Source organism: Chaetodon trifascialis, chromosome 21 (assembly GCF_039877785.1).
Source record: "Chaetodon trifascialis isolate fChaTrf1 chromosome 21, fChaTrf1.hap1, whole genome shotgun sequence".
Taxonomy (NCBI): domain Eukaryota; kingdom Metazoa; phylum Chordata; class Actinopteri; order Chaetodontiformes; family Chaetodontidae; genus Chaetodon; species Chaetodon trifascialis.
In genome coordinates this window covers 1,465,001-1,492,751 of record NC_092076.1, presented here as the reverse complement: position 1 = coordinate 1,492,751, position 27,751 = coordinate 1,465,001, and the positions used below count along the sequence as shown (strand labels likewise).

Genomic DNA, 27,751 nt, shown 5'->3' with positions numbered 1-27,751 from the left:
TGGTTTGCACTGAAAATGAAGCGTCCTCTAACCGTCGACTTGTCCTGTGTTTGTTATCCTCCCTGAATTCTAAAAACACAACAGATGAGAAGCCAAAATGAGGTGAAATCACACACATCACTGTCTGCAGAGGATTCTGTTGTTTTGTTTTTTTTATTTCGTTTCAAATCCAGGTCAACAGCATACAACTTTCAGGGTCCTCAGTTCAGTGGAAAGTGAGGACCGGCTGCAGCTCCAAGAGCTTGCTTGCTCAGCAAACGGCCCCTGGATCAGTACAAAAGGAAAAGGTCACTGCTGTCCGTTAGCATGACATCAGATAAATCGCTCTCCAGAACTCACACGGGGGGCAAGAATGATACCACCGGAGGAAAGGAAGAAAAACAAACTCTTTTTTTCAAGCATTTTTCATCTACAACTAAAAATATATTCTCACTTCATCAATGGAATCACTGTCAAGCTCTTACGAAGAAGCACACGTCTCATAAATAGCAAATCTGCAGGCCGCCGCTCGCCCTGCGGACCCAACGGGCCCGTTTCCCCGTCGGCTGCCCCAAAGAAACTCGCAGGATTCAGCCGCTCGCTCCGTTTCCTGCCGGCTGGAACATCCTTTAGCAGAAAACGAGTTCACGTAACAGTGCACGAAGTTATGAGGGCAGAAAGAAAGTGAAGGTGGAGAGTGAAAGGTTGGAGTCGGTCGGCAGCAAACCGAGCAGAGGCGATGGAGACGTTCCGCTGGTCAGAGGCGAATCAAACACCACCCGCCTGCTGGCCTCAGAGCTGCAGCTCTTCACATCATCTCCGAGGCTGAGAAGCTTTAACATGTGGACGTCCTCTACATCTGGACGGCAGCTGACGGCGCGCGGCTGCGTGTGGACAGCGCCGGCCTTCCTGCTGGGTGGGGGCGTGTTAGCAGCGTTTGGGTGGAGCGGATCAAACTGACATTTTGCTGCCAGATGTTAACGTTAATGAACCAGAACTGAACCGCGATGACTTAGTTTTGGTCCCAGTACTTTTCCCCTGACAGAATCTGTTCTGATCGACTGTCCTGATTCGCTGACGGCTGAGGGTCACGTGTTTAACGGTCAGTTCACTCAAAGCGGTCAAAATAAAGAACGAAAAATCTTTATGTGGAGGGTTTTTTTTAACGTGTTCAGCTTCCAAGAAGTTTGTGTTGATTTTTTAAATGTCCTATTTCGATTAGCACCAAACGACACTCCTTCACCTCCGCTGCACTGCGCCGGATCTGACGCATCGACTACCTGCAAAACGTCACAACTAGAGGTACGTGAGAAAAGGCTGCTTTTTCAGCGCTATCGAGGGGCGTTTAAGTGCTTTTCACGCTGTTCCTGGCTCAGCTCGTTCTGCAGAGACAACACGGTGATGGACATCCAGCACAGACAGACGAGACCAGCGAGACGTCGGCCATCGTCCCCCCGTGCTGACCTGCGACCCCTCTGAGCAGCAAAGTCTTTGAAGGCTGAGTGATGGAGAGACCCGGAGGGGCCCGTCGGAGGAGGAACATCGGTTACGGTCTGACTCCTTCCTGAAAACAACCGCAGGCAGGAAGTGAGCGACGGCGAGGAGAGCGGCGAGCACCAGTGGTTTCTAGAAGCACCTCACAGCTAACAGAGTGCGAGTCAGTGACGAGGATGAGGACGAGGGTGGTGTCCTGGGGCGTGAACATACAGCTGATAGAAGAAGCTACATATTGTGCCTGATCGAGTTCAACCCACCAAATCCAAACGCTACTTTTCCAGCAAACCAGCCAAAAGATATTGAGGAACCAGTTTACGTCGGCGGGACGTCAGTCCAGACGTTAGCCATCACCAGCAGCGCGTGGTACTTCTGCAACCAGTGGAGGATGTTTAGGGCGAAGAGCTTCCTACGTATGCCTTTTCCAATCCGGGACTTATTTTGAAAGTAATTTAATACTGAAAATAGAAACTCTACTGAACTGGAATCACTCCGGAGCTCCAAAGAGTTTTCAGGTCTGAGCTGTGACCGATGATTGTACTTTAAGGGGCTCGTCAAAGAGACCAAGACCTACAAACACCTGACTAGAAGTAGAATCCACGCTGAGATTCAAAATTTTAAGGTATCGCTACAATCAGGTAAAAAAAAAGAAGCTTAATTAAATAACAGTGTCTTTCCTCAAATGTATTTAACACAGCAAGATTTTCCAGAAGACGTGGTGGAGTGAGAGGGCACTGATGTGAGAACGTCCACACACTCCCGTCTCCGCTGTCGTCCTGAGTCTCAGCAGGATTCATCTGAGGAGGTGATTCTTCAGGGGGCTGCGGGTCGAGGGGGGGGCCTCAGCCCAAAGTGCTTTACCTTAACGAACCTCGCCGCTCACGAGAGCCGCCGTGAGGAGGGATGCCAAAAAAATCAGTCTGCTTTTATCTGATTTACGCTTTGAATCGGGTGTAAACGAGCGCGTCCCTCTGACGCCTCACAGCGGCCGGCGAGACGGGAAGGACAGAGGCAAAGAAAACATGAAGGGCGTCCGAGTCTCGCAGCTGGTCCTGGTCCTGGTGCGGTGATGTCATTGGCGAGTGAGGAGGAGGGCTGGGCGGGATAAGGTCAGGGCGGGGGCGCGGGCGGGGGGGGGGCTTAACTGCGGGGCAGGCTGCACATTTCACAGTGCTCTGTGCCGGGCTGGTTCATGAAGGTGCAGTGGAGGCAGGACCACATGGCCGAGGAGGACGCGGGGACCGAGGGGCCGCCCATGGCCCCGTAACCCAGAGAGCTGGAGGGCTGCCCGCCGACCGTGCCTGAAGGACAGGAGAGAGATTACAGGACGCGTTTCAACCTGAGGCCAGGCCAGACCGGCGAAGGCGACCGTGACTTACTGCACAGCTGCTCGATGGTGGCCCACTGCTCAGACTTCTTCCAGGTCTGAGCCAGATCCTCGTTAGAAGTCCTCACCGCGTCTAGCAGCAGCCCGATGCTGTCCTGCAGAAACAAACAAAGCTCTGACTCAGGAAACACAAAAAACACGCCAGCTCGCCGCTCTGAAAGTCTGGATTTCATAAAAGAAGAATGTGATGTGGCTCAGAAAAACGTTTGTTAGCTTTTGATCGTCATGTTGGGCCACTTTGAAAGTGAATCAAAGGTCTGAGTGAAAACATCCGCACAGCACTAACCACGTCCAGACTGGAGAGGAATGTTTCTGCAACACGAAGGGAAAGCTGCAGAGGAAGAGGTGCTGACTTACTCTCAGAGGCATGACTTCATTGGTGACGAGGAAGAGGAGCAGATGGAAGTCTGAGACGATGTCCAGGAATGCCGTGGAGGTGCACTGGGACAGGTACGTCGCTAAACTGTGGAAATTCTGCAAAAACACAAAGTAACAAGAACAAGATGTAGAACTCTCTGAGCTCTGGAGGTCAAAGGTCGCCCTCACGCTGTCAGGCACTGAGCCGCAGCTGCTCATAACACGCTGACATACAGCCAGAGACGAAGGCTGGAGCCTGAGGAGAAGAGTGAAAGCAGCTGTGTGACATTCACACTCAGTAACTCCACATTTCAGCCGATCGATCACCCAGAATACCTGATCATTGTGACTGACGGTGTGTTTAAAGAGGCAAACTGTGAGACGTCTGTGCGATGAAGCCGAGCACAGAGGAGCGACTTCATCTCGTTTCCAGTGCAGAGATTTCTGACTGTGAGCAAAGAGCCACTCCGCCATCATCCAGCAGGTCACGACAGACAGCAAAGGTCTGAGGAGCTGCTCCGAATCGCAACACTTTGATTTGTTAGAGAGAATTTTCTCATTTTTAACATGAAAACGTATGAATTCATGTTTTTAAGAAGACAGACAGACGTTGACTCACTTGTGTCTCTCCCAGAATGTCCCGGTTCTCAATGGGGAAGCGTTGTGTGGAGCAGAAGGTGAACTGAGGGTCCTTTGGAAAAGTGGTGGTGATCTGAGGAGGAACAAACGGCAGCATCGTCCATCAATCAGAGCAGACGAACAGCTGAAGTCCAGACTGACAGACACCTTTCACTCACGTCTATGATGAGGTACTCCACAGGGAGGGGCCGGGCTAGAAACGTCACGTCGTTCCCAAACTTGTCTTTGTCCTTTGGGATGGAAGGAGGGAAAAACGGTGAACTTTCTAAACGTGAAAAGCTCGTTTCTTAAACTAAGAAAAGCCGGTAAAAACAAAGATCAAATCTGACCTTTTAAAGGGGACATTTCATCAACATCACTTCAATCTACGTCTCACTTCAAACAGATAAACCGCCTGCACTAACTGATCCTGTAAAAACATGATTCAGGGAAGAGTCTGACGCTTTGTCGATGTTTGTTGTGTCGCTGTGTGACACTTGAGGAGGAGGTGGAGAGGAGGACACTGGACAGACTGCTGTCCATCATGGATAACCCTGAACGTCCTCTTCAGCACCGCGTGGACAGACAGCAGAGCTCCTTCTCTAACAGACTGCTGCAGCTCTGTCACAAGGACGCTTCAGGAAATCATTCCTGCCTCGAGCATCACACTGTACAACAGTAACTTGCAGTTAATCCACCAACCTCACAAACTCACTATTTTACATATTATCTGCACTACTGCAGTACTGCAGTACTGCACGTACTGCCTACAGTTTACGTTTCTGTTTAACGCTTATTTATCATCTGAAACGGCACAAATTTTCACTGTAAATACTTGTTTATGTCCTTAGTTATACTGAATTTATTTATTATATTATTATAATGTGATAATGTGCGTATTAAATAACTACATATTTAGTTACATTCACTGCTGTTATTACGGCTTATATTTTTTGTCACTTTTTGGTTTTTCCATACATTCTATGGTCATCTCTATGTTTAGCTGCTGCAACAAAATCATTTCCCAGATTGGGATCAATAAAGAAGCAGCCTAAAGTCGCTAACACTCAACACGAGGATCAAAGATCTGGATGAACCATCGGCTCGTACTGGACGTCTCAGCTGTGTAACGTTCAGTCACTAAAGCCTGAGCACGAGATGCTTTGGACAGTCGTCCATCGTGAGTCTCACCTTGTAGAAGACGTCGGGTACGTACTGCTCAGGGCTCGACTCCTTGACGAAGCCCAGCTCAGGAGCGTCTTTGCAGGGCAGGAGGCACTCGTCTCTCACCAAAGCCATGCACTGATTGGACACCTGATATCCTTCAAAGTGCACCTGGTTATCTGGACCACCTGCACGGAGACAGACAAACGGACCAACGTGTCTGTTCGACGTCATTCACGGTGCTGCGACGTCGTGTCGGGCTCAGTGTTACACCTGAAACTCATCTGCGAACAGATGACGTCTTCACACAGGGAGAGTGAAACAGACGGACTCAGGCATGCAGCCATGATGTCAGCTTTGGCCGCCGGCGCCTCTTTAATGTAAATGAAGGGATGAGGTCACCGCTTCGTATTGTGCTTTTCTGGAACAATTATATGAGGAGGGCCGACAAGGTTTTAATGGAGGGGGGTGTAAACACTTGGCCTCCATCCCAGAGACCAAACAGAGCGTCTCAGAGAGGCCTGTGCTGCACAGCCACATCACTGCACACACCGTGGACTCAAACAGGCTCCTCACGAGCCCGAGCCTCAACGCACTGCTCAGCGTCACCTGAGAAACGTTTCTAAATGCTCCAATGTGAGAAAAAAGAGTAGAAATATTCATTCATACCACGTCAAAGCGAGACCACGCTGTCAATACGAACAGTTACAGAGACTCAGTTCAGCCTCAGAGCGAGCAGACGTACCCGTGGCCACCACGGTCACAAACTTTGAGCCAAAATGGCCGTCTCGAGAGAGTCTGCAAGGGTTTGAGTGATGATTCTGGAAGTATCCGGCCGTGATGCACTCCTCTGCGCTCAGGTAGTACGAGTCCTGACAGAAGAGAAGCAAAGACAACGGTGAAACATGGCGGAAAGCAGCGCCTGAGTCTGACGGACGGGCCGTCTGAGCGAGCTGCGTCCTCACCTTGTTTCTGGAGTAGCGGACGGTGCCTATCCTCGTGTCCTCAGACAGCAGGTCAGTGAAGATCCAGCCCACCTGAGACCCAAAGAGATGAACTCAGTGCAGCTGAAACGATTCACTCATGCACCTGCAGCAGCTGCGATCATCACCTGAGTCATTTCTAAGGTAACGTCAGTTTTCAGCTTCTCCTGATCATCTGCGAATACTCTGAGTGTTACACTGTTGATCAAATAAAACATCTGACTCTGTTTTCTTGGACTTTTCTTTTTTCTAACATTTTATAGACCAAATCATTAACGGTGACCATAATCAGCAGATTCATCTATCATGAAAGTAAGTGTTGGTGCAGCCATAAAAATCAGAGCGAAGTCAAAAAGACGATCCAGAAACACTGAAGTCACATGTGACGTAGATACAGATGCAAAGAGCAGCACAGCCAGAGAAAGCAGGCTGCGTGAAGGTAGAGTCAGGTCCCATCAGCCATGCAGACAAACTCGTGTTAACAGACTGATGAGAAGCAGCGTGCTTCGCTGAAAAAGGGCTGAACTCTTTGATAAATTATAAATAAATGAATGTGGTGAGACGGCAGGAACACCTTGATGGAGAAGCATAACTCTGCCCCGAGCCTTAAATTTCAAAGCTTGTCACAAGGCTGCACACTGTCAGTGCTCGGTGTCTAAAGTGAGCTGGGAGGCTCAGTATCAGGCAGCCTGAAGAGGAAACGAAGGCCCACCTTGCAGAGGCCCAGCTTGGCGGCAATTTCGTCCACAGCTGCAGCTTTGGGGTCGTCCACCAGCTCCAGGCTGTTCTGAGTGGCGTTCTGAAACACAGCAGGGACAAGTGTCACCACTACAGTGAAAAAGAGTCACTGCAGGTCAGTGAGGCCTTTGACTCTGTGATGGAAGGACAGTTAAACACACTGCGAGGACAGAGCGAGCCGCTGAAGCAGACGGAGGAATCCTCACCTGTGGCGGTTCATAGATGGCGGCCACCTCAGCTCTGATGCCTAGAGGGATGTCTTTGTGCTCAGTGAACCTGCCATACAAGTATCCCATCCTCTGACTGCCCGTCTTCCTCCAGAAGTCCAGGAAGCGGTCTGCAATGGTGTGGTTCTCGAACATGATGTTGTCCACGTGTCTGTATTTCTGGGAGAAGAAGACTGGATGAAAACTAAAATCTGGACAAAAATCTCCTTCTTTAAGGCATGACCAGGTAGAGCAAGAGGAGACAGAGACAGCTACATCCACACAACAGTATTTAGTTTCACTGCATTTGCAGACATGGCCCCAATGTGAGCTGAGGTTTGGCAGCTCCTCCGGTCCACATGTCCAAAAACTGAAGCCCAAACTGCTCCAACGGTCAGGCCAGGAGCCTGCATGGCAGCTCGCCGCCATCAGTGTGTGTGTGTGATGATTAGTTGTACACATTCACAGAATGTTCCTCATCTCTCTGACAGCCGCTGAGCGATATCTTGAAAGCAGAGGAAACCGCTCACATGTCAGGTGAATCTGTCCGAGGGCCAAACAAAGGCTGAGCGGGCCGGACGGTCACATGATAAAATGTATGTCTTATTTAGGCCTTTTATTGTTTAATATTTTCACTTTAACAACATTATTTTTATTAGCCTTTATCAGTGTAAACAGACTCCTAAATGACAACTGGACACTTGACTGGAAAAAGCTCTCAGACCTCCAGCATGGAGGCAGTCAGCGCTCAGTGCCAAACCCACAGCTCATCTCCTGAAGAATGAGTCCTGATCAACAAAAACTCCTCTTCAGCATCCAGGACGCAACAAAAAGACTCACTCTGAGACAGAAATGTTCAAACAGCGCCAGCGCACACCAAGCCTGAGTCTGAACGCTCCTGGCTGTCGGCTGTTTGTGATCATCATCATCATCATCATCATCATCATCATTATCATCATCATCATCATCATCATCATACCTGTCTGTTCAGCGTGATGGCGCTGGGCTGGCACTTGGTGCAGATCCCCTCCGGCCAGGGAGGGTGACCCTCGCAGCCTGACTTGATCTTACAGCTGATGTTCTCCAAAGCTGCAAACTTCCCTCTGCAGGAGATCGAAACAGCGTCACAATCTGACCAGAGTTTGCGTATTTCCACCAAAGACACTAAAACCAACTGCTCACTTGTCGGCTCCGCCGGTCAGCTTGCGAAGGTACGCGTGGAATGACATGTGCTTCACTGGTGGGTCGAGGTGATTCAGGTAGTCTTCGTCAAAAGGCTGGCAGAAACAAGAGAGGCCGCTTTCAACGAGTAAACTAGAACAAACTTGTGAGACAGCAGTGGTGCCGGCATTACAGTGGGTCAAGAAACAAAAAGCAGTGAGTTCTCTCACCTCTAACGGTACACAGTGCACGCATTTTCCAAGGGCGCCATGGCGACATCTGTGGAAAGAGAGGAACCATCACGCATGTGACGCTCAGATTTAATGTGCATATGTGCTGTGGGTCTGTGTCTTACAGCTGTGGATCTCTGTTCCTGTAGATCTTCCCATCTTGCTTGGCCAGATACTGATCAATCTCATCCTCCTGCACCTGGGGTGCCGAGTGGGACCGCGGGATCATGGAGGATGAAGAAGAGGATGAGGAAGATGAGATGGATGGTAGCGATGAAGAGGAGTGCGGGGTGGCTGTGTCCATCACCTCCCCGGAGGAGGAGGAGGATCCTGAAGGGAACAGAAACAGCATGTCGCCATGCCTGCGAAGGAGAGGAGACAGAGCCAATCGCAGCTTAAAGCGACACTGAACGTGAAAGAGGTTTCACTGAACGAATGAACTGTAAAAGCATCAAACCTCCTGACCAACAGTTTGCATAGAACTGCAGCTGTCACATTTGTTCTTATGTAAACATTGCCTGCATCAAAGATCTCGTGTTGATGAGTGTTTGCCACTATGCTCGTGTCACTTCTTGTCTGAACGGCACATCTGAGCATCAGATGAGCTACGACCGCTAACTCCACCTGACGTACTAGAAAAACGTGTAAGCTGGGTTTTCATTCCTTGAAGCAGATGCACCTCACTGGAGGATCTTCTCGAGGACACGCTGAGCTCAACTTGAATGAGAGGTAAAATCCACACACTGTTTGCTTTTACTTACTTGATCTTAAGCAGGCTCAGAGTTTTGTTCTGGGACAGGATCTCTCCGGTCTTGTTGCGGTTCAGGTAAACAGAAAACCCGTTGGAATTGAACCCAAACTCTTTGGCTACCTGAGAGACAAACAACAAATAAAGTGTGCTGATTAGAAGGGACGACGGCCTCGTGACTCATGACCTGACATCAGAAATGCTCCAAACTTTCAAAACCGTGAAGCACATGTGATGTTGAGAGGACACGATGTCTTCAATCAGTCCAAGCTAATCATTTGCATGATGTCTCAGAATATTTGCTTCCTTAATCCACTCTTGGAAACAATTCAGATCAGCATGTGCCAATGAAAAGGGTGCATGTACAAAGGGTAAAGCAGATTAGCTCAGAGCCTCTTGGCATGACAGAAACTCAGCTTGTAGGAACACGTCTTAAGGTCATCGCAGAGTGAGCCAAACTAAGGTATTAAGAGCACTCTGAGCTGGCGGTCGACAGAGTGTCCCATAGCACTTTGTTCATCACGTCACACACCGGCAGACAATCAGCCTGATGCTGCTCATTTGCCTGCATTCATCACTTCATGTGCACTTAATTCAACAACCATTAGTGAACTTTCCACATAAGATCAGAACGATTATCTTGGAATAAAACGAGCTGCACTGATCCCGTGACATCTAAACCAACAGTCCACCATAAACCGGCTACCGGCGGCATCACAGTCAGCGCTGAGTGTTTTATCTTTAAGGTCAGCGTCGGTAATAAGAAGCAGAGAACAGCCGAGTGCTTCAAGGTTTTTTGAGGATAAAACTGTTATTTTTCTAAAGCCACCCAAAGGAAGATGGATATTATTTGTGGATGCTCGGCGGAGCTGTACGCCGTCAGACTGTATGAGAGCTTTGAGCTCTTTTTATTCAGTCTCAGCTTCAGAAATGCAACCTGCAGGGCTCAGACTGCCTCTGCCCCGTGGGCCTCACGCTCCTGGCTTTCCATTCCACCCGTGACTGGCTGCACATCGGCAGGGAATGAAAACTACTCCTCTGATTGATCTGCAGGCTACACCATCCTGCCTTCACACGGATGCATACATTTTTAATGAGGTGCTGCTGCAACGCTCTGCTGCAACTGGTCCGCTGGAACACGGCTCTAACTCAGGTTTTTCAAATCCATTGCTTCAAAGGCATCTGTGAATATTTGGTGGAACAAAACTAAAACAGGATTATTCACACAATCTATCCAAATTTAGGACAAAATGTAAATGTTTTTATATGTGCTAAACCACAAGCTGCACAGCAGAGCAAAGCAAACACATCCATTACACTGTCTGAACAAGCAACATGGCAGCAGTGGGAGGAAGAGGAGCAGCGCTGACCTGCTCTGGTACTCTCTGCACAGCTTAAACATAAATGAACAATGAGCGGGCAGAGCAAAACCCAGGCAAACACCAGTGTACTGCGTGTCCCAGTCCTGTACTCTGCTGGTGAGTCGGTACAGTTAAAGGACGTGATGTCTGTGTTTTACCTTTGAGAGAGTGACTAACAATGTGATTATCCCTGGTGTCTAAGCATCTGAGACATCCTCACATGAAAACTTATGTTAACACAGTACCTTCTTTAAAAAAGCAGCAGCTGTCTCCCTCTTGGTAGAAGGAATTTTCTTCATCCCATCTGGGGATTGTACCCTAATGATCTGCAAAGAAAGACGAGAACAGGTACGTTATTCAGGGGTCTGATTCAGGTATCAGTTCACACAGCTGGGAAGGACAGCTCCATTGTTAGCTGCTTACAAACAGAAATAACGTGGACTTAATGCGGCGTCGATATGACTTCCAAACAGCTGCCAGTCATAACTCCCCCTTTTCTCCCCCTCTTTACAGTGGTGTCAGTGTCAGGATATTCTGACAACGATGACAGTGCAGAAAAGTAATGTTATCGTTAGCTTAGGAGCCTCTACTTAAAAAAGAGCCTTTGTATTGTGACATTAAGATGTTGGCTTTGAAGCAGACATGGTTAACTAAAGCTGACACGATGTTCGGGGCTTATTCACAGTCAACAAATTGTCACTTACAGTGAATCAACAACATCTTGGCTTCCATTAAATCTACCGAGCATATTCTAGCTAATGTTTGGCTAATGATCTGAGCATGCTAAACAACAATCCAGACATTTTCATTTCTGATTTTAAGCCGGTTACGTCCGTTCCGTTAGCCAACGATGACTCTTTTTATTCGGATGCCGTCTGCTAGCCAAAGGACTAACATTAGCCGGCTAGCTAAACAGGCCCCAGTCACTCTTTGCTAATAATAGCGAGCGAATGTTAGCTGCCAAGCTAATTCTGCTGCCTCATCACTCCGGACTTCGGCTAACAAGCTAGCTAACGTTAACCGAGTCGACCCCTCACCGCCGTTAACACAACCTTCCGTTATACTTACAATATTATCTGCCATGTTGCTCGGGTGAGTACTCCCGATAGATATTACTGCGTTAGTAGACAGACACACTAAATACAAAATTCACGTAGCGTACAGTCTGTCAACGAAACTCCATCCCACAACTCAAACACCGGGTGTTGCAGACATTAGTAACCGACCGTTTCCCACCGGTCCCACCCTGAAGCGTCCGCGGCCGAAACAAGCCTTTTTAGCTTAGTTCCACCTCTTTTACAGCAGTAAGTACAGATTACACCACAACTCCAATGTCGAGGACATCAAGCCACAAACATTAAATGATTTTGTCGAACATAAATACATGCAAGGCTGAATTATCAACTGGGCAAAGTGGCAAACTGCCCCGGTCACAGCGCCCTCAGGGGCCTTGAAGTCCCAGGTTCACGGCACAGAATTTCATTAATTCCACATTTATTTCGACGAACCCCGTTTCAAAATTTAAACCTCCATCACTTTGTCTTACATTGCGCATACATGGTGCATAACTGTCAATAAAACTGTTGAATGAAATGGCAACTAACCAAGACAAACCGAGGTGTCAGGTAGTCCTCCAGCAGTGCTGGGTGGTTTCTGGGTGTGACAGAGCTGCCATTTAAAGTGCAGTCTGCTGTTTGCATTGTTTTCAAAGGACGGACAGGGTACATACACAGCGCTGTGTGTCATCTTTGTCACCCTAACTGGTCAATGACTGCACACCAGTACAACAAGGTGTCGTGTTTATCATTTCAAAGTATACATTTCCCTTTTCCTATTAATGTATTTTCCATGTATTAAGTGAGTTGTAATGATCTTTAAAAGTCGTAATGAGATTGGTGTTATTTGCATAATAATTTATTTGTAACCACATTAATATCATTACTTTGATGGTCTTTAAGGCTGCATTCAGTTCTTTATTTATTTTTTGTTTGAAAGACTGTTGAGTATAATAATAATAATAATAATAATAATAATAATAACTGTGAATTATGATAATACAAAATGTGTGATGAAAATACTGTATGAATGCACCTTTTATCAACCCATAATGTTGCTTATGTACATGCATGGGTGTATAATTTACGTGCACAAAAGACCAAAATGAAGATTGAAAAGATGGAACTGGTCAGTATCAAACGACAGACTCCTGATCGAAGGAGCAGCTTTGCTGAGAATAAATGAATCCATTTGTATTTTCCTCTTTTTATTTTTTCCTCATCCTGTAGAGAAGTCAAAGCTCCGTTACACATCTCTTCAGATCTGGGTTAGAGTACTGAAGCATCCCCCCCCACCCCCCACCCCCCCACCCCTCTGCCACCCCTCCCTCCACAGTGCAATCATTGTAAACATCATCTGAAGAAAAATCCACCAACTCTTCCATCATCAGGGAAAAGTGAGCACCTTCTTTGTTATTATCTTGTTGATTAGACCGATGTGTTGAAAGATGAAGTCAGGATTACAGAAATACAAGCTAGCTGCAGCTAAAGGCGTGCATGCACTGATCGTATGAGTACAACAGGTTGGTTCAAGTTGATGAGAGCAAACTTCAGAGTCTAAACACGAACAGAGTGACAGAACAAAGATGATGAAGAAGACAATGGAGAAGAGACGATGATGAAATCACAAACAGATAAATGTAACTCTGAAAGACGGATGAAAGATGAAGGACGATGAGGAAAAATGTTCTAATATACAGGATAACAACAAAAGAGAGCTAAAATATTGAGCTTAGAAACACAAATATAAACACACAGGTCGTGTGGAAGTATGAGTAATAAACGTGCAAACATCAAATACACATTTTCATATACATTAATATTATACAAGGGACATGTGCAAGTGAGAAGGGACAGGAAGCTAACGGAGATGCTGTACCTCTCAGCTGTGTGGCCAAATGATGAATGATATGCACTACTGCCCTGACACATCACACGCTCTATGCTGCAAGGAAGGAATCCTGCTGTCCTGGACCTTTTCTCTCTGCTGCTTTTAGAGATGTTCTTCCACTCAACGCTCCTCACATGCATCAGACTTCCACACCGTATGATTGCAGAAAATTTGGGTGCAGTTAAAGGTTGGTCAAACCGGGAAAAGAGGAATAACTGATGATGTCTGATTAATGTTATCCCACTCAAAGGTTACGCTCAGCAATGACGAGCTGGTGTCCAGTCTCTACAGAATTCAGCTTTTACATTTTATATGTTCGGCATCGATGGATAAGCCTCCGAGATGCAGAAAGAGGCGCCGAAGCGCATGAAGTGGCAACCCACCCACCTCACGGGTTTATCACTTAAACTCAATTTGAGGCTGCCTTGCTTGTGTAAGTTTCAGTTTTGTCCTTGAGAAGAATGAGAAGAAGAAGAAAGGAGAAGAAAAGCAGGACAGGAAGAAAAGAGAAAACGACACTCAGAGAAACGATCTAAAGACGTCAAACTCAGATCAAAAGGTTCTAAACATGAGCAGGTGCTGTGTGGAAACTGCAGTCAGAAGAATCCAGTGAAAGAGGACAGAAAGTTTTTTTTTTTTTTTAAGATTTTTTTTTCTCTTTTTCCATTTTTTGTGTTTGTTACAGGTCATTCTGGTAGTTTGTTTGGAAGAGTCCCATTCAAAGCGAGGAGACGGAGCCTGAGGCAGATGGTTTGAAGTGCATGGACGCGGCCTGCAATCCTCAGAGGACTGCAGGCAGAAGCACGAAGGCTCAGATGATGCCGTACTGGGCCAGCTCATGCAGCTCCAGGTGATTGAAGGCCTCCCAGGGGCAAATGACGGTGATGTCTGCAACAAGCAGACGCACATGTTAAGGTGCAGATCAGAGGACGTGACATGGAATCCACTTTCAGACCCACACTCAACTCACCTGTGCCTAAGCCCTCCATTCCAGGGATATCATCACCAAAGCTGCAAAGAAAAACGAATTACAAACCAAGTCTTGCCATTGTATGTAAACGTGTGAAGAAGAGCGTGCAGCGCTGCAGGCATACCCCTGGATTCCCTTCTTTGGAGGCTTGCTCTTGAACTGACGGGTCTGCCTCTGCTTGAACTTGGGCGGTCCCTTGCGTGGGGTGGCGGGGCCTCCGCTGACGCGGGTGGCCGACTTGATCTCAGCTTTTGGCTCGAGGTTCATTCTGAGCAGTTATGGTTCGTGTGCGCGGGCTGTGGAAACACCTCTCTGGAGTGTAGTCGTCGTGATGATGTCTGAAAGGAGAAGGACAAACTTAGACTACACATCCAAACCGAGGCACGGCCTGAAAAGATGGAGGGATGAGCCGCTTTCAGCTGATGCTCTGTTTAACCCGTGTTTTCACGGAGCGGTGCAGCCTCTGTCACCTCTGTCTGACATTACAGGCTTAATCCTCTTATTGATCTGACAAGCACCGGGCGGGATTTACACTCATATTTCCCACTGATTGAGTGTCTGAGATGGACTACCTTGCAGCCTGTTCTGTGAGGATGACCCAATTTTACATAATCCCTGGCTCAAGTTAATAACTACACCCCCTCTCTGTTTCAAGCCGGCCATCCAAACGTAATCTTGTTAGAGCAAGGACAGCACAGCAGAAACGCTGAGCAGGCACTGAGCGTCTCAGCGATCAATCCGCTCACTGCGTCCCAATGACAATGACGCTCCTCAACAAGTCTTACTTTAATGTGGGTACAGTGGTTCACCAAGTGGTGAGGCCTCAGCCGACAAGCTTCATTCATGCAGAAGAAACTACAGTCGTATCATATCAAAACATAACCATGAAAGTGTGTGTAGTGTCTAAGTAGCTGCTTTGTCACAGCGTCAGCAAGTCTTTCAGAGGCCTTGATGTGTGTGAACTCTGAGCACTGAGTTATTATCATAAACTGAAATTGAAACCAAAGAAAGAAGTGAAACCAACCAATGTAAACGGAAAATAAATACAAATTATGTCCTTTAAGTGAAGTAAAAGCAAAATATAAAGGAGCATAAATTCAGTTCAGTTTCACTTTTTTAGCAATAAAGTTTCAAAATTAATTCATTGTCACTTTACAACACAAATCTAAAAATATTTCAGCCTTCAGTTTCACAGTTTGTGTTCATGTTTTGTGAGTACATGCAGATAAATACCTCTGACTCGTACCTGACCCCAGCAGAAACAAACTACTGTAAAACTACAATAAAATAAACACTAACTGAAATCACTGAAGCTTGTCTCTGAGTATTGGAACCAGCTGGTCCTGTTCAGGCAACATTTTTGTAAAGCTGCATATTAATTATCAAATTTAAAAAGTGTTTTGTAGAAGAACATGTTTCTTCAGTCGTCTCGTCTCTGGCAGCAGCAGATGCTGTTGGTCTCCTGTTGTTAAAGAATTGATGTCTTATTTCCTACAAGTTGTTTTCAGATTGTTTGTGATTTTTTTCTATAAATCTAAGACTTCATATAAAGCTTATTTCACATGTTCACTCACGTTACGATAAAATTTTAAAATCTAAAAAGAAACTAGAAAACAAATCTGTATTTGTTTGGCCTTTATTTAACCAGGCCGTTCAGACAGGAACCAAATGGCAGCACCTTACAATGTTATCATGGTAAGTTATCAAGTATTTAAAGTTCAAGTCGAGTTAAAAACATATTATCATAATATCCGCTGACGTCCACAGAAACCTCAGTCTTTGCTCACTTTCCTGACACTACATCAGTAAAAGCGTCGTTTGCAGAGGTGGAGGTGATGAGGCGATGGTCTACTCACCGGCTGCTTGGGCGAAGGACAGCCAGACGAGTGGGTGCGAGCCCTGGTCTGTCTAGCAGATGAGTGGACTTCTATGCTAGGCTTGCTGTGAGGGCCAGTCGGGGCTTAGGGCCCCCTTATATGCTGAGCCCTGCAGAAGATTAGGAGCGCGCCGCCTCCCTGCTCTCATGTCAACAGTTCACACGTATGAATGATGTTCACACGTTCACAGGTCCAGACTGATGATGATGATGATGATGATGATGATGATGATGATGATGATGATGATGATGATGATGATGTGATGATGATAGATATCCAAAGACTGATCTGAGCCTACAGGAGCGTCTGCCTCCAGAAAACTCAAGAAAACACTGCGCATGGCTAATGAAATCACTGATTTGAGACAATAGGATAAACCAGATAATACAGCCTGGGATGTATTGATGCAGATTATGGATTGAGGAGGAAGGTTCCTGAAAGGCCCGGTAGCCCCCTGCTGCCATGTTATGCAATCGTCTCACCATCTGCTTCAGGCAAAACCTTCAATCCTCCATCCTGCAGAAGTCTCTCAGATCATCTGTTTGTACGTCCCTGCAGTGAGCGCCCTCCATTCAGAGCCATAATCCAACACCCACTAAACTGCTGATCAATACTCCATCAGTTCATTCAGCTGGATGTATCCACACTGTCTTTACACCTGAAAGAGAGGCTCTGATATTCTGTTGCACCTCCATGAAAGAAAAACATCTGAATTACTGCAGCAAGGACTGAGAGTTCAGGAAAAGATCCAAATCTTTAGATCCTACATTTCCCATCATGCAACTTGACAGCATCTCTCATCAGACCCTCCTCACCTTCAGTCTGTAAAGCAGGTTTAGTCATCAGGGTTATTTTATCAGACAGAAGACATTAAAGAAACGCTTTCATGATCTTCATCAGTGGAGTTCAGAGCAGAGGTTGAGCCACTGGACGGACAGAGACGAGACGTCCATCCAGAGTTTGACACTCGAAACTGAAACCTCCAGGGCACAAACACTGAGAACAGGACATAAACTGTCCAGCAGTTAAACGTGTGAAATGAAAAATATTTCCATCCATTCTGGATTTGTCAGTGAGGGAAGGAGCAGACGTCATCGTCAAGCAGTCCTGAGAGCAGACTCATTTTATTTGTCTTAAAACGTCTGGAAGGACTTTTTCTTCCATGTTGGCGTCAAAGCTGAGGTTCAGTGTTCAGGAGTTAAGAAAACCGTCTCACCACAATCTGCTGATGAAAACTGTGACCTGAAAGCTCGAAAGCTCCAGAACAGCAGAGCCTCTGAATCATTTTCACCTTCGTGCAGCGAAGCTCTGACCTTCAGAGCATCTGACAGCGGATGACTGACTTCACCTCACTCAGTGAAACAGCTGCTTAACAGCTGTTCAGTCACATAAAATGGGTCTTTCAGTGTTTTCTTTTGGGACATGTGCAGTGGGAGGGGCTTATTGTTCGTCATCGCCACCTCAGGGCGTGTCCGTCCAGCCGCTCCTGATGACCCCTAAGCCCTCAGCAGGAGGGCACACGTGCCCGGCTCTGTCCACGATTAACGCTCACTCTCATATGACTGACAAAGCTTTGAAATCTGTCTGATCGATCAGAAATAACCTGTTAACTGATGTTTAGGCCTTCAGCCAGTGAAGCATCGTTAAGGCTGATCATGATTCAGTGAAAGAACTGACTGTCGTGCAGTGATGCAAACATTTCAGAACTTTAATCAGAAGAAGTGATCTGACCGTGCGTCCACGCTCGGCTCAGGGTTGGATGTCACACACTGGCACCACACAGCAGCGCTGCCATCGGCTCTAATCTGTCTGCAGTTCTTTCCACCACGTCAGAGCCGCTGGGTACGCTGTTCTGCATATGATCGGTTTGTAATCCTCTGCATAACCCAGATCAAAGAATACCTGAGGCCGGAGCTGCCCACTGGCACCTGTGTAATCAGGACTTAAAGTGCATCACTGTCGCCACACTCCTGCTGACTCAGTCGGGGAGCTCAGGGTCACCGTCGCCTCAGGAAGTGGCTCCATGAGACGAAGAGGCTCCAGAGCGGCTGACTGACAGACGTCACTCTGACATCTGAGCATATTCTGCTTCTGTTCTGAGGAGATGCATCAGGTCATCACGTCCGAGCTGCCTCCTTCGTTCATTAAAGACTCGTTTAGATGGTTTGATAATTAGATTTTTAGGAATTCAAATGAGAAACTTTACACTGAGAGTTAATAGTTTTCATATATTACTGATGTTTGTGCAAACAGTGAAAACCGTCGTCTCTTAAAGGCAGCTGGCTTTTATACTCGCTGGCTGTGATGACTTAATTTCCCCATGTGGGATCAATAAAGTCTTGTTGAACATACTGACAGATTGTATTTTCATTCAGGCGCTCTGTCTGAAAACCACTCCTGTCTTATTACTGTCATAAACACAGAAAAAACACTTCAGAGAAGAAGCTCTTTGAGCATGTCGGGTAAATCCACACAGGGATGAAATGAACAGGAGGCTCAGCCTCACCTCACCCTCATGAGAGCAGGTACAGCCTCACGTCTCTCTGGCGCCCCCTGGTGGTCCTTCCTGGTCCTGAAGGAAACCAGCTCTCACCAGTTTGTTCAAGTCAACCTTTATTTAACAAACACACCTTAAAAATAAGCTTCAAATACATCATTTAGATAAACAGTTAAATACTATACTTTTAATACTTCGGCTCAAACTTCAAACTGATAAATAAAACAAATGTGCAAAAGTGCTTCAAGACTAAAGAACATGACAGTAAATCAATGAATTATACAGATTACTGACGGTAAAAACATGAAGAAAAGGATTTTCTAATGAGCAACAAAAACATTAACTGGCATGTTGATTTTTTTATAGTGACAACAGCAACATCTGCATCATATACCAAAGCCACTCCTTCAGACACCTCACAGAGCGAAGCAAAGACCAACGTGACAACGGTTCTTGAAGTGAAACAGGTGGTTTGTTGGCGAAACTTAAAGAACAAATCCAGTTTCAAGTAATGTCGGTCTGATTTCTCTCACGTTTGGCATCATTCCTGTCAGTTATGTTCACTCTGCACTCACTGCTCAGCACTGGAAACGCCAGAAAGAAGTCAAACAACAGGAAACAGGAAGTGGTCAGACAGGTGCATGTGTAGGTTTTCCTGCACAATGACGGATTATTTCCAACATCTCAGGTGTGCTCACCTTGACTTTTAGCTCACTGGAATCGTCCTTTAGCTGACTGATCATCAGTTACAGCTGAATGTTTTGTCAGGCAGGACAGGTGGACTCCTAAAGTCAACGGCTCTACTTTCCACCTGCTGACCTGGAAACTTCAGATATGAACTGTGGGAGCCACAGGGGAGGAAGTGAAAAGGTGGAGGTAAAGCTAGTGACTGCAGGGTGTTACAAAGTGCTTACGCTCAGTGACAGGTTCTTACATGAGAACACTTATTCTGAGGCCTCGGGCAGTAAACGCATCAGTCACGTCTTTCTTAGGAGCCTGAGCTCCATCTTTAAGTAGGTTTTAAGGTTCTCGTCGAGGACGTTCTCCTCGATGGCAGCGAGCGCCCTGTCGGCTCCGTCGTGGTAGTACTCCAGCAGCTGCTCCGCGTGTTCGATCCACACACAGTTATGGCAGCCGCTCATGCAGCAGTGGGTGGGAGCAGGTGGTGGACCCTGGTCAGGAGACCAGGTGGAGCTGGGCTCTGGTTCAGGGCACTCAGAGGAGTCAGTCAGCGTGGAGGGAGCGGGTGAATCCGGTCCGGCCGAGAGGCAGCGAATGGTCGCACTGCGTGGGCCTCTCGTCCAGGCCTGCAGAGGACAGCGATAGAGCCGATGTCTCGGGTGCAGCAGGGAGAGGACGCACAGCTGAAAACAGACGAATGACGTGTTGTATGATCGATGAGAATAAAACTGAAAACACCTTTCTTTCTTTTCATGTTCTCCTGTTCAAACCCTCGTTTCCAAAATCTTTACAGACTTTCTCTGTTGATGACTTTTCCAGTGCTGCTTGTTCTTTGTCAATAAAGCTTGAATCTTGAATTTAAAGGTGACGAATTTCTACGTGTAGCAAGACACTGGGTTCAACTGTGCAAAGCGACTGATGCAGAGTCAGTTGGATGAGATGTCACTGGTCTAATGTGGATTCATGCTTTATGGAAAGTAGATTATTGTGATTATGGAAAGGAGTCTGACTTATCAAAGCAGGAAAACCACAGGTGTAAATAGTCCGGCCCTGTTCCATTTAGGTGTGCCAATGTCATAAAGCAGCAGCAAGCAGGACCAACTCAAGGGAACGCCTGAATGGAACGCAGCCATTATTGTTGGAACCAGAAGAAGAAGAAGAAGAAGAAGAAGAAGAAGAAGAAGAAGTGTGCGCTGTTTGAGAGGTCTGCTGTCAGAGGCTAACAGTCATGTCATTGTCTGCTCCTCTATCATAACTAAATGTTTGAATTTCACCGCGATGATCACTGCTAAGTCTCTGTCTCTGAACCTGAAGCATACTGAGGCCAGAAATACCAGAGTCTAACCTGAATGTCATCAGTCGAGCTGTAAACATCCGGTTACATCAGTTAACGGGAACTCTACAACTTCAGAGCTTTGGCTAAGCTCTCCAACCGTTACCGTTACTCTGTCATTCAAACTAAACATAATTCATACTTTCTCTGGTAATATAGTCGAGACATCACGGTGTATTTTCTGTAAATATAAAGGTTGGGTCAAAGTCACGCTTGGAAATAACGTACACTCGTTTGGTAACGTTAGCTGCTCTGCCGTTAGCTCCGTTAGCTTAGCCACCGACCTTCTGTAGCGACACCGACGACCTCAGCCCGCTTACACACGCGCCCAGCATGGTCGGACAAAGTCTGGAGTTTGTTTATGAGTCAGAATAATTCATTTTCTCTGAACTGTAGATTTCAGAAAGCTGCTCCCTCCTGAGCAGCCGAAGCTTTATCCGCCTTGCAAGCTAATTGCGTCACTTCACATTTTCCTGAACTACGACCTTTGTGCGTGCTTGTAAACAAAATCGTTGATTGGCCCACAGAAAAGAATGTGACCAATCAAACAGCGCTGCTCTGAATTTAAACCAATGGAAAGCGTAGAATAGCTTCAGGGCGGCTCCCAAAAGATGAACTGCAGTTCCGATCTTTGTCCAGCAGATGTCAGTGTTTCATCTGTATATATGGTCCAGTGAGAAGCTGCAGTAGAGGCGCAGTGATCCTTCAGTGAAGCTCATTGAAATATCGCATCAAGCTGTAAACTGAGGAGAGAAACGCCTTCAAATGAAAGAAAAACGACAATATATCTTATCTGTGAATATTATAATACACATTATCTATGATTACTATATACTTCTTGATCGTAAGGTTTCATTAGGAGTCATCAGAAGTCACCATAGGCTAGATTCATGTTGTCATCCACCACTTAACAGCTAATTGCACTTAACTAAACCGTTTGCAGCTGGAGCACTTTTGTCTTATTTGTTGGTGAAGCCATGACTGGGGTCAAGATCACTTAGACCTGATGAAATCCAACCCTTGCAACTTGACTTTAACTTGAACTCCTATGTAATCCTACGCAAGACGAATAAATTAAAAGGATGCTATAAAATTCTTTTACAACAAATGAACTCTGTCCTGCAGCATCCAATCACGCTGCACAAGCAACAGGCGAGGGTTGGTTTGGGAGTGCAGGGCAGCAGACAGGTGATCGGATGATCACATGTGGACGACAACATGCAAAACGTTCAGTGCTGAACTTACAGTAACTGTGACGCAGGAAGAATGTACCAAAAACACCTGACTGGTTCACTTTTACATGTTGTGAAGTTTATTTGAATGTGTTTTAATTCGCACACACATTTTAAATGGCTTTACGTCTGAAAGATGCATGTCGACTTGTTCTGGAGTTTAGAGCTTGGTCTTGACTCAGGACTTGTTGGTCTTGACTCGCCAACACTTGAGACTTTCCTGTGATTTGCTCAGCAATGACTCGTTCCCACCTTTGGTGGAGAAAACATGTTTTACACACACCTGAACTGAAGCTGGAGTCATTTCTGTAGCAGGTTACACAACGTGAGCAGGAACCATCGTTAAGGGTTGAACATGTTTCCTTCTCGAGGCACTTTCACTGACCCAGAGTTTGACACTGCCTGCAGTGAGAGAGCATTACAGCCACAGGAAAGCAGATTTGGTCTGAACTGACTCCTTTATGCTCATGAGTGAGAGTTAACCCTCTTTTGATGTAGTCTTTCTTTGTGTGGCCAGTTTCTTAACTATGTGACCCACTCGCTGATGCGTGAGGAGGTGTGTGTGTGTGTGTGTGTGTGTGTGTGTGTGTGTGTGTGTGTGTGTGTGTGTGTGTGTGTGTGTGTGTGTGTGTGTGTGGAGCTGGAGGAGTGGGAGCCGTTGGTCTCCACAGACCTCAGTGTTTGCCATCCACAGCCATGGTAACGTGGTGTGGAAACACAGCAGCTGCTCGGCCTGGCTTCAGATAGCAGGTGCGTGGTGGGCCGTGTTATCGCACAATGTGACTTTACTCCAAAGAGAGGTTTTCCCTCGTCCGAGCTCAGACCTTTATTCAACACATAAAGACAACCACGCTTAAAAGGCTGCTGATATTACTGTCACAGAGGACGTGGATCCAGTCAGACCTTTGAAGGTAGCTGTGTACACAGACAGTAGAATGAACACATTCGTGAGCTTAAATGGCCGCAGTGATTCAGTCGCACTCTTCTGATGTTGATTTTATGGTTAGCATGATAGCCTCCATTCCACAGAGATTTTTGTTATCAGGCGATCTTGATGGTTCATATTTCACCCTCAGTGCAAGGACACAATAGATTTGACTTTATGAAATATGAATGTAATAAAGCTTTATGAGCGCATCAGAGATTTCAAGCTTTGTTTAACCAGCCGATGTTGTAACAGTGATACCATCAGAGGGGAGGGGACCTGCGCTCATCACATGTGGTCATTTGCTTCACTGATATAAAATAAAGATTGGTGCAGTTTTAAAGAGGAATACATTTTTCACTTTAATTTAAACCTGAATTAACTGACCTTTTTCTGTGTAACGGTGATGGCTAACATTTCAGCAAACGGCTGCCTGTTCACACACCCAGCAGACACAGAGCCGCGAACAAACACACACAAGTTGTGGGCTGTAAAACCAAAACAATGAGCTTTGAAGCAGCTGTGCACGGAGCTGAGAGGACGTGCAGGGTGATAGCTAGTCTCTGCTCTGTCTGCTGGTTGCTGTTGGGGGGTGTGAAGTGGGTTTATCCGAGCTTTCTCCCCTAAAAACAGCCACCTGCTGCTGGAAATCACGTTGATGAAGGGTGAAACAATGAAGCTGCAGCCAGAAAATGAAACCTAAATGAGCTCAAAGATGCTAAAACGCAGCTAACACCTTTCACATTACATGTCATCATTTGATCCATGAAAATAAATGAAATACAATAAAGATATTGACCAGTGCAGCTTTTACACTGTGGTATTACTCTGTTTCCTTACTGTAATAAAGGATGTGGGTATTTCCTGAACCACTGACTGCATGTAGTCTGTGTACACGACATGGACTGACACAGACAGTAATAGGATAGAAAATGTTCATGTTTTTCGTTTAGGATGCGATATGTAGGTCACGGTTAAGACGATGGAGCAGTGTTTGGTATCAGCTTCTGTGGGTCAGCTCACAGAATCTCCTCAGTATGTCAGGTATGTTAGCTCTGAGGAGGCTGAGGGGTCTGTTTTCTCCGAGGCTGCCACTAGACCTTCCTCACGAACAGCCCCCTCAGAGCCCCGCGGCCAGATCAGGTTTCTCTCAACACCTTTTCCCCTGGAAATCCTGGAGCCCTGCTCTGCCCCGGGCAAGCATTTCCTGAGGGGCCCTTTGCTTTGAGGCAAAGATAGATTAAGTCAGGCACATGGCAAATACTTACCAAAAAGAAGCTCAAGGGAAGGAGGCTATTTTTGAAAAAGCCATGTTTTAAATATTTCACATGTCCCTGTGGTTCCTGAAGAACAGGCCGAAGACTCCCATGAGTTCTAGGGGAAGTCCTGGAGGCCTCGTGAAGATAAAACATCATTTCACTCAGTGGGAGTCAGCACAAACATCACATTGTATGTGAAAGATGATCATTTTGCTTATGGCTTTACTGTTTACAGCCATGCAACACGAATCCTTAAAGGTACATTTTCTTCTTTTTACTGCTCCAAACGAACTTTTGCTGCTGTTTTCAAATTCAGCTCAGTTCACAGTTAAATTTCACAACATTAACAAGAAGGTCATTTTTTCTGTGGAACGCAGCGCTGCTGGTCGGCCAGCTCCACAAATCCACACTGAAATATCTCTGTTTAGGACACGGCGAGTGAAACGACCCTCTCGTGCCATCATCAGGTGGAAATTTCACTTTCTCAAACACTTTGGTTAATGACCAAACATCTGCGAAGCCAATGGCATCCCCTTCAGCCTCAGCTGGCAAACATGGTGAACACTGTCTTCCATCAGCATATCAGTACTGTCACTGTGAGCATGTTAGCATGCCGATGCTAACATTGCTCTTAAGCCTGTGCACGCCTCACAGAGCTGCTAGCATGGTGGTGTTCATTGGCTCCATAGAAAAACCCTCATAGCTGAATTCTAATGTAGAAATAATTTGAGGGTTTTTTGGTATTAAAAAGCTCCCCATGTCACCACGACAATAAACAACACTCAGCATTGCTCTGCAGGCATCCTGCATGAGAGGGATTAGCTTCATCACCGATAATCCTGGTAAAACCCTGCGTGCACAAAAGGCCTGGGAGCATTTCTCACCACACACCGTGCTGGCCGACTATACATGGGAAAGATTTTCCAGGAATGCAGCCCAAGCAAAGATAAAATAAGAATCTCAGACATGCATCAATGTAAAACAGCAGCGGTATGTAGTCAAATCTGAGTTTATGACCTCAGAGCAGCGACAAAAGGCACGATTTCTCCCTCCTGGAAGGTTCAGCAGAGGCCTGTGCAGAGTTTGAGTTATCTGGGCTCGTGTAATGTTCCTCTGATACTGTGGTGGTGCCCATGAACAAGTGTTTTCTAGCTGCAGCTGTGTCAACAGTCTGGGCAAACAACTTTCCTCAAGTCCTTCAAAACAGGAAAAACTGTTTTGCTGCACCCACTTTACGGTGCTGAAACGCTCCAACAATGGTGTCTGTGATCCGCCAGGATGAGCTCCAAACAGACAGCCTGACTTTAGAAAGGCAGCAGGGAGGCGTTTTGGTGCTCAGGTGTCCTTCCTCAAGGTCCTCCTGCTGACTCACAGCACCAGCTTTGTCCCGAGCGCACAAAGACCACACTGTTCATTCCCCACGAGGAGGCAACCGCGCCGCCGCCTCAAAATGACAACTCATTGACACACCTCAGATGGTAACTTGTCAGAATTGGCAGAAACGTGTTTGTGTATGTGTGAGGAGGCAGAAATGTGACGCCGGCTGAAGTTCAGTAAGAAAACAAAAAGTCGAATTGAAGCTGACTTATTTTTGCTCAGAAGTCGACGTACATCCTCCGTGTTTGTTATCAAAAACAGGAAATTTCTGCAGCTTCACTTTTCACTTCAAAACGAATGATGGCTGAATTCCATTTATCTCTCAGGGTCGTCTTATTGTGCGTGGCGGCTCATCGTTAACGTCACCTGTGCTTTGACAATCAAGCCAAACGTCTGCTGTGAGAAGGCCTCTTCCAGTGGGTGTGAACGTTTGCCACTGCTGTCATTCTATTGGTGGATATCTGGGTGGGAGGCTGCTAAATATAGCTTGTCGTATCACTTCACCTCCAGCAGGCTAACATGCAGTGAACCAGCTGGGGCCTCGGTGTTTTCGGTCATTGGTCTGCGCTGCACACCTTCTTCAGCCCACAGCAGGATGTGAACCAGTCTGAGGCGCTGAACTTAAGACCAGCTGCTGTGAGTTTGGGCTCACGTCATCGTTTGCATTCAGCACATTGACCCTATGACAGAGAGACTGCTGTGTCTTTAGTTTATGGATACAGTAAATCAGTTATTTCACTTACTGCACCACCGTTAATGCAAACTGTTTCTCTTAAAAGCTTAAATATCACACACTGAGGAAAATGTGACATAATGTGTTTGCATTGTGAAATAATAGTGACTAACAAAGACAGTAAGAGGCAGAAATGTCTAATCCAGTCCTGGATTAGTGCATGTACTCACATGCCATGTGAGAGATGTAAAAAAAAAAACCAGTGCCTCAAGGTTCAACAGTCCAGTGAAAGAGATGGGAGCTGAAACATGAAGCCATGAGAAGTTAAAGATGTGTAAGTCCTCACAGAGACAGACAACTCGAGTCAGAAATGAGAGAAGGTCCAGCAGCCGTCAGAAAGCCGGCCTGACGAGCTTCTGCTCTCCACAGCTGAAGCAGCTGATGGTTGATAACGACCACAGTGTTGGAAAAACAGCTCGTTTCAACGTTCGTAGGATAAACACGTCAGTTTCAAGAGTGCAGCGTTCAGCAGCTGCTGTTCTGCAGTCAGGAGTCACCACAGAAGAAAAAGGTCTGTCTGATGATGGCAGCTCTGACAGAGGCGGAGACGCCGTTTCTGCACGTTTATCCCCAAACTGTTCCCAGAGTCTGTACGCTGGTACGTTTCATGACAAAAAGTGAGGATTCAAACTGCTGTGAAAGAGCTTTAGAAACTGTGATCAGTATCAAAGAAATAAAGATCCGTGTCTGTTAAAAATGTCGGTCTGTGTCCATAAAATCCGTTCTGAATGTTGAGGTCATTTACATCTCCTCATAGCACACAGTGTAAACTTTTTCTCACAGCTCTTGAAGCTAATAGTTGAGATGACGGGAGAGTCATCAGAGGAAGTCTAAGTCTGGAAACGGTTTAATGTGAAACAGCTGATGAGGAGTGCGTCCAGCAGAGCCGCCGTTCTCATCCTGTTCTGTGGAGGCCTGAAAACAGACGCTGCAGGAGGTCACGAGCGTCTGGTCCCAGAGTGCAGCGGCTCGGGAAGTTCTTTGCATACGATTTGACTCTGGATGGTTTGGTGACGCGGTAAAGTGGAGCTACTGGTCAGTAACTGCACAGTGTGCTCACAGTTAATGTGTAACTCACTCCTGCCTCTGGACGGGCTGCAGGCGGAGCAGAAAACTGGTCAGTTTAACCTACGTGTTGTTCTGCTCGTGCTCATAATAAAATAGTTATTTGTTGTTTCATGTGTTCACTTTTCTGATCTTTATATTTGGTTTATCTTCTGGTCTTATCGATGCTGTGATTTTAAATTGACTTTTTTTTATTGTTGTTTGTTGTTTGTTGACCACTTTATGGAAGCCAAGTGAGGAAAGAAGGCTTTGTGACGGCTCTGTGCAGGTTTACCTCACCTCTGTTTATCAAATCAGATAAAGCGACCTCAGAGGAGAAATGCATGCTTGAAATGTATTTTTGGGACGCTGTAGCTGCGGCACAGCGCAGTGGAGGAGGACCACCTTTGAGGAGGTGACATTAGCACATTTAGTTTGGATTTGAGGATCG

At 46.4% G+C, this 27,751-nt stretch overlaps 3 protein-coding genes across 3 annotated transcripts; all 3 read right to left on the bottom strand.

Annotated features, from left to right (window-relative positions):
• Window positions 1-140: 140 nt before the first annotated feature.
• nploc4 (NPL4 homolog, ubiquitin recognition factor) lies at window positions 141-11,660 on the bottom strand. Its single transcript, XM_070991011.1, has 17 exons — window positions 11,495-11,660; window positions 10,672-10,752; window positions 9,079-9,188; window positions 8,443-8,679; window positions 8,318-8,366; window positions 8,109-8,203; window positions 7,906-8,029; window positions 6,927-7,106; window positions 6,695-6,781; window positions 5,965-6,036; window positions 5,745-5,871; window positions 5,027-5,187; window positions 4,015-4,086; window positions 3,837-3,929; window positions 3,218-3,334; window positions 2,853-2,955; window positions 141-2,774 (listed from the first exon to the last, which is right to left on the bottom strand). The coding sequence occupies exons 1-17, from the start codon at window positions 11,507-11,509 to the stop codon at window positions 2,614-2,616; spliced, it is 1,884 nt and encodes a 627-aa protein (XP_070847112.1). The 5' UTR covers window positions 11,510-11,660; the 3' UTR covers window positions 141-2,613.
• Window positions 11,661-12,672: 1,012 nt separating this feature from the next.
• On the bottom strand, window positions 12,673-16,296 carry pde6gb (phosphodiesterase 6G, cGMP-specific, rod, gamma, paralog b). Its single transcript, XM_070991292.1, has 4 exons — window positions 16,199-16,296; window positions 14,467-14,680; window positions 14,343-14,383; window positions 12,673-14,260 (listed from the first exon to the last, which is right to left on the bottom strand). Exons 2-4 carry the CDS (start codon window positions 14,607-14,609, stop codon window positions 14,184-14,186), a joined length of 261 nt encoding a protein of 86 aa, XP_070847393.1. The 5' UTR covers window positions 14,610-14,680; window positions 16,199-16,296; the 3' UTR covers window positions 12,673-14,183.
• A 2,525-nt stretch (window positions 16,297-18,821) lies between these two features.
• Window positions 18,822-21,209, bottom strand: oxld1 (oxidoreductase-like domain containing 1). The gene is made up of 2 exons (XM_070990229.1): window positions 21,015-21,209; window positions 18,822-20,080 (listed from the first exon to the last, which is right to left on the bottom strand). The coding sequence occupies exons 1-2, from the start codon at window positions 21,063-21,065 to the stop codon at window positions 19,694-19,696; spliced, it is 438 nt and encodes a 145-aa protein (XP_070846330.1). The 5' UTR covers window positions 21,066-21,209; the 3' UTR covers window positions 18,822-19,693.
• Between the last annotated feature and the right edge of the window lie 6,542 nt (window positions 21,210-27,751).

Excerpts from the sequence above, each read along its gene's own strand:
- nploc4 (XM_070991011.1), bottom strand. Across the intron at positions 8,204-8,317 it reads TGCACTGTGTACCGTTAGAG|CCTTTTGACGAAGACTACCT; the intron begins GTGAGAGAACTC and ends TGTTTCTGCCAG. Across the intron at positions 5,872-5,964 it reads TCCGCTACTCCAGAAACAAG|GACTCGTACTACCTGAGCGC; the intron begins GTGAGGACGCAG and ends CTCTTCTGTCAG.
- pde6gb (XM_070991292.1), bottom strand. The coding sequence starts at position 14,609 with ATGAACCTCGAGCCAAAAGCTGAGATCAAGTCGGCCACCCGCGTCAGC. Across the intron at positions 14,384-14,466 it reads CCAAAGAAGGGAATCCAGGG|CTTTGGTGATGATATCCCTG; the intron begins GTATGCCTGCAG and ends TTTTCTTTGCAG. Across the intron at positions 14,261-14,342 it reads AATGGAGGGCTTAGGCACAG|ACATCACCGTCATTTGCCCC; the intron begins GTGAGTTGAGTG and ends TGCTTGTTGCAG.
- oxld1 (XM_070990229.1), bottom strand. The coding sequence starts at position 21,065 with ATGCTGGGCGCGTGTGTAAGCGGGCTGAGGTCGTCGGTGTCGCTACAG. Across the intron at positions 20,081-21,014 it reads CGTCGGTGTCGCTACAGAAG|CTGTGCGTCCTCTCCCTGCT; the intron begins GTCGGTGGCTAA and ends GTCTGTTTTCAG.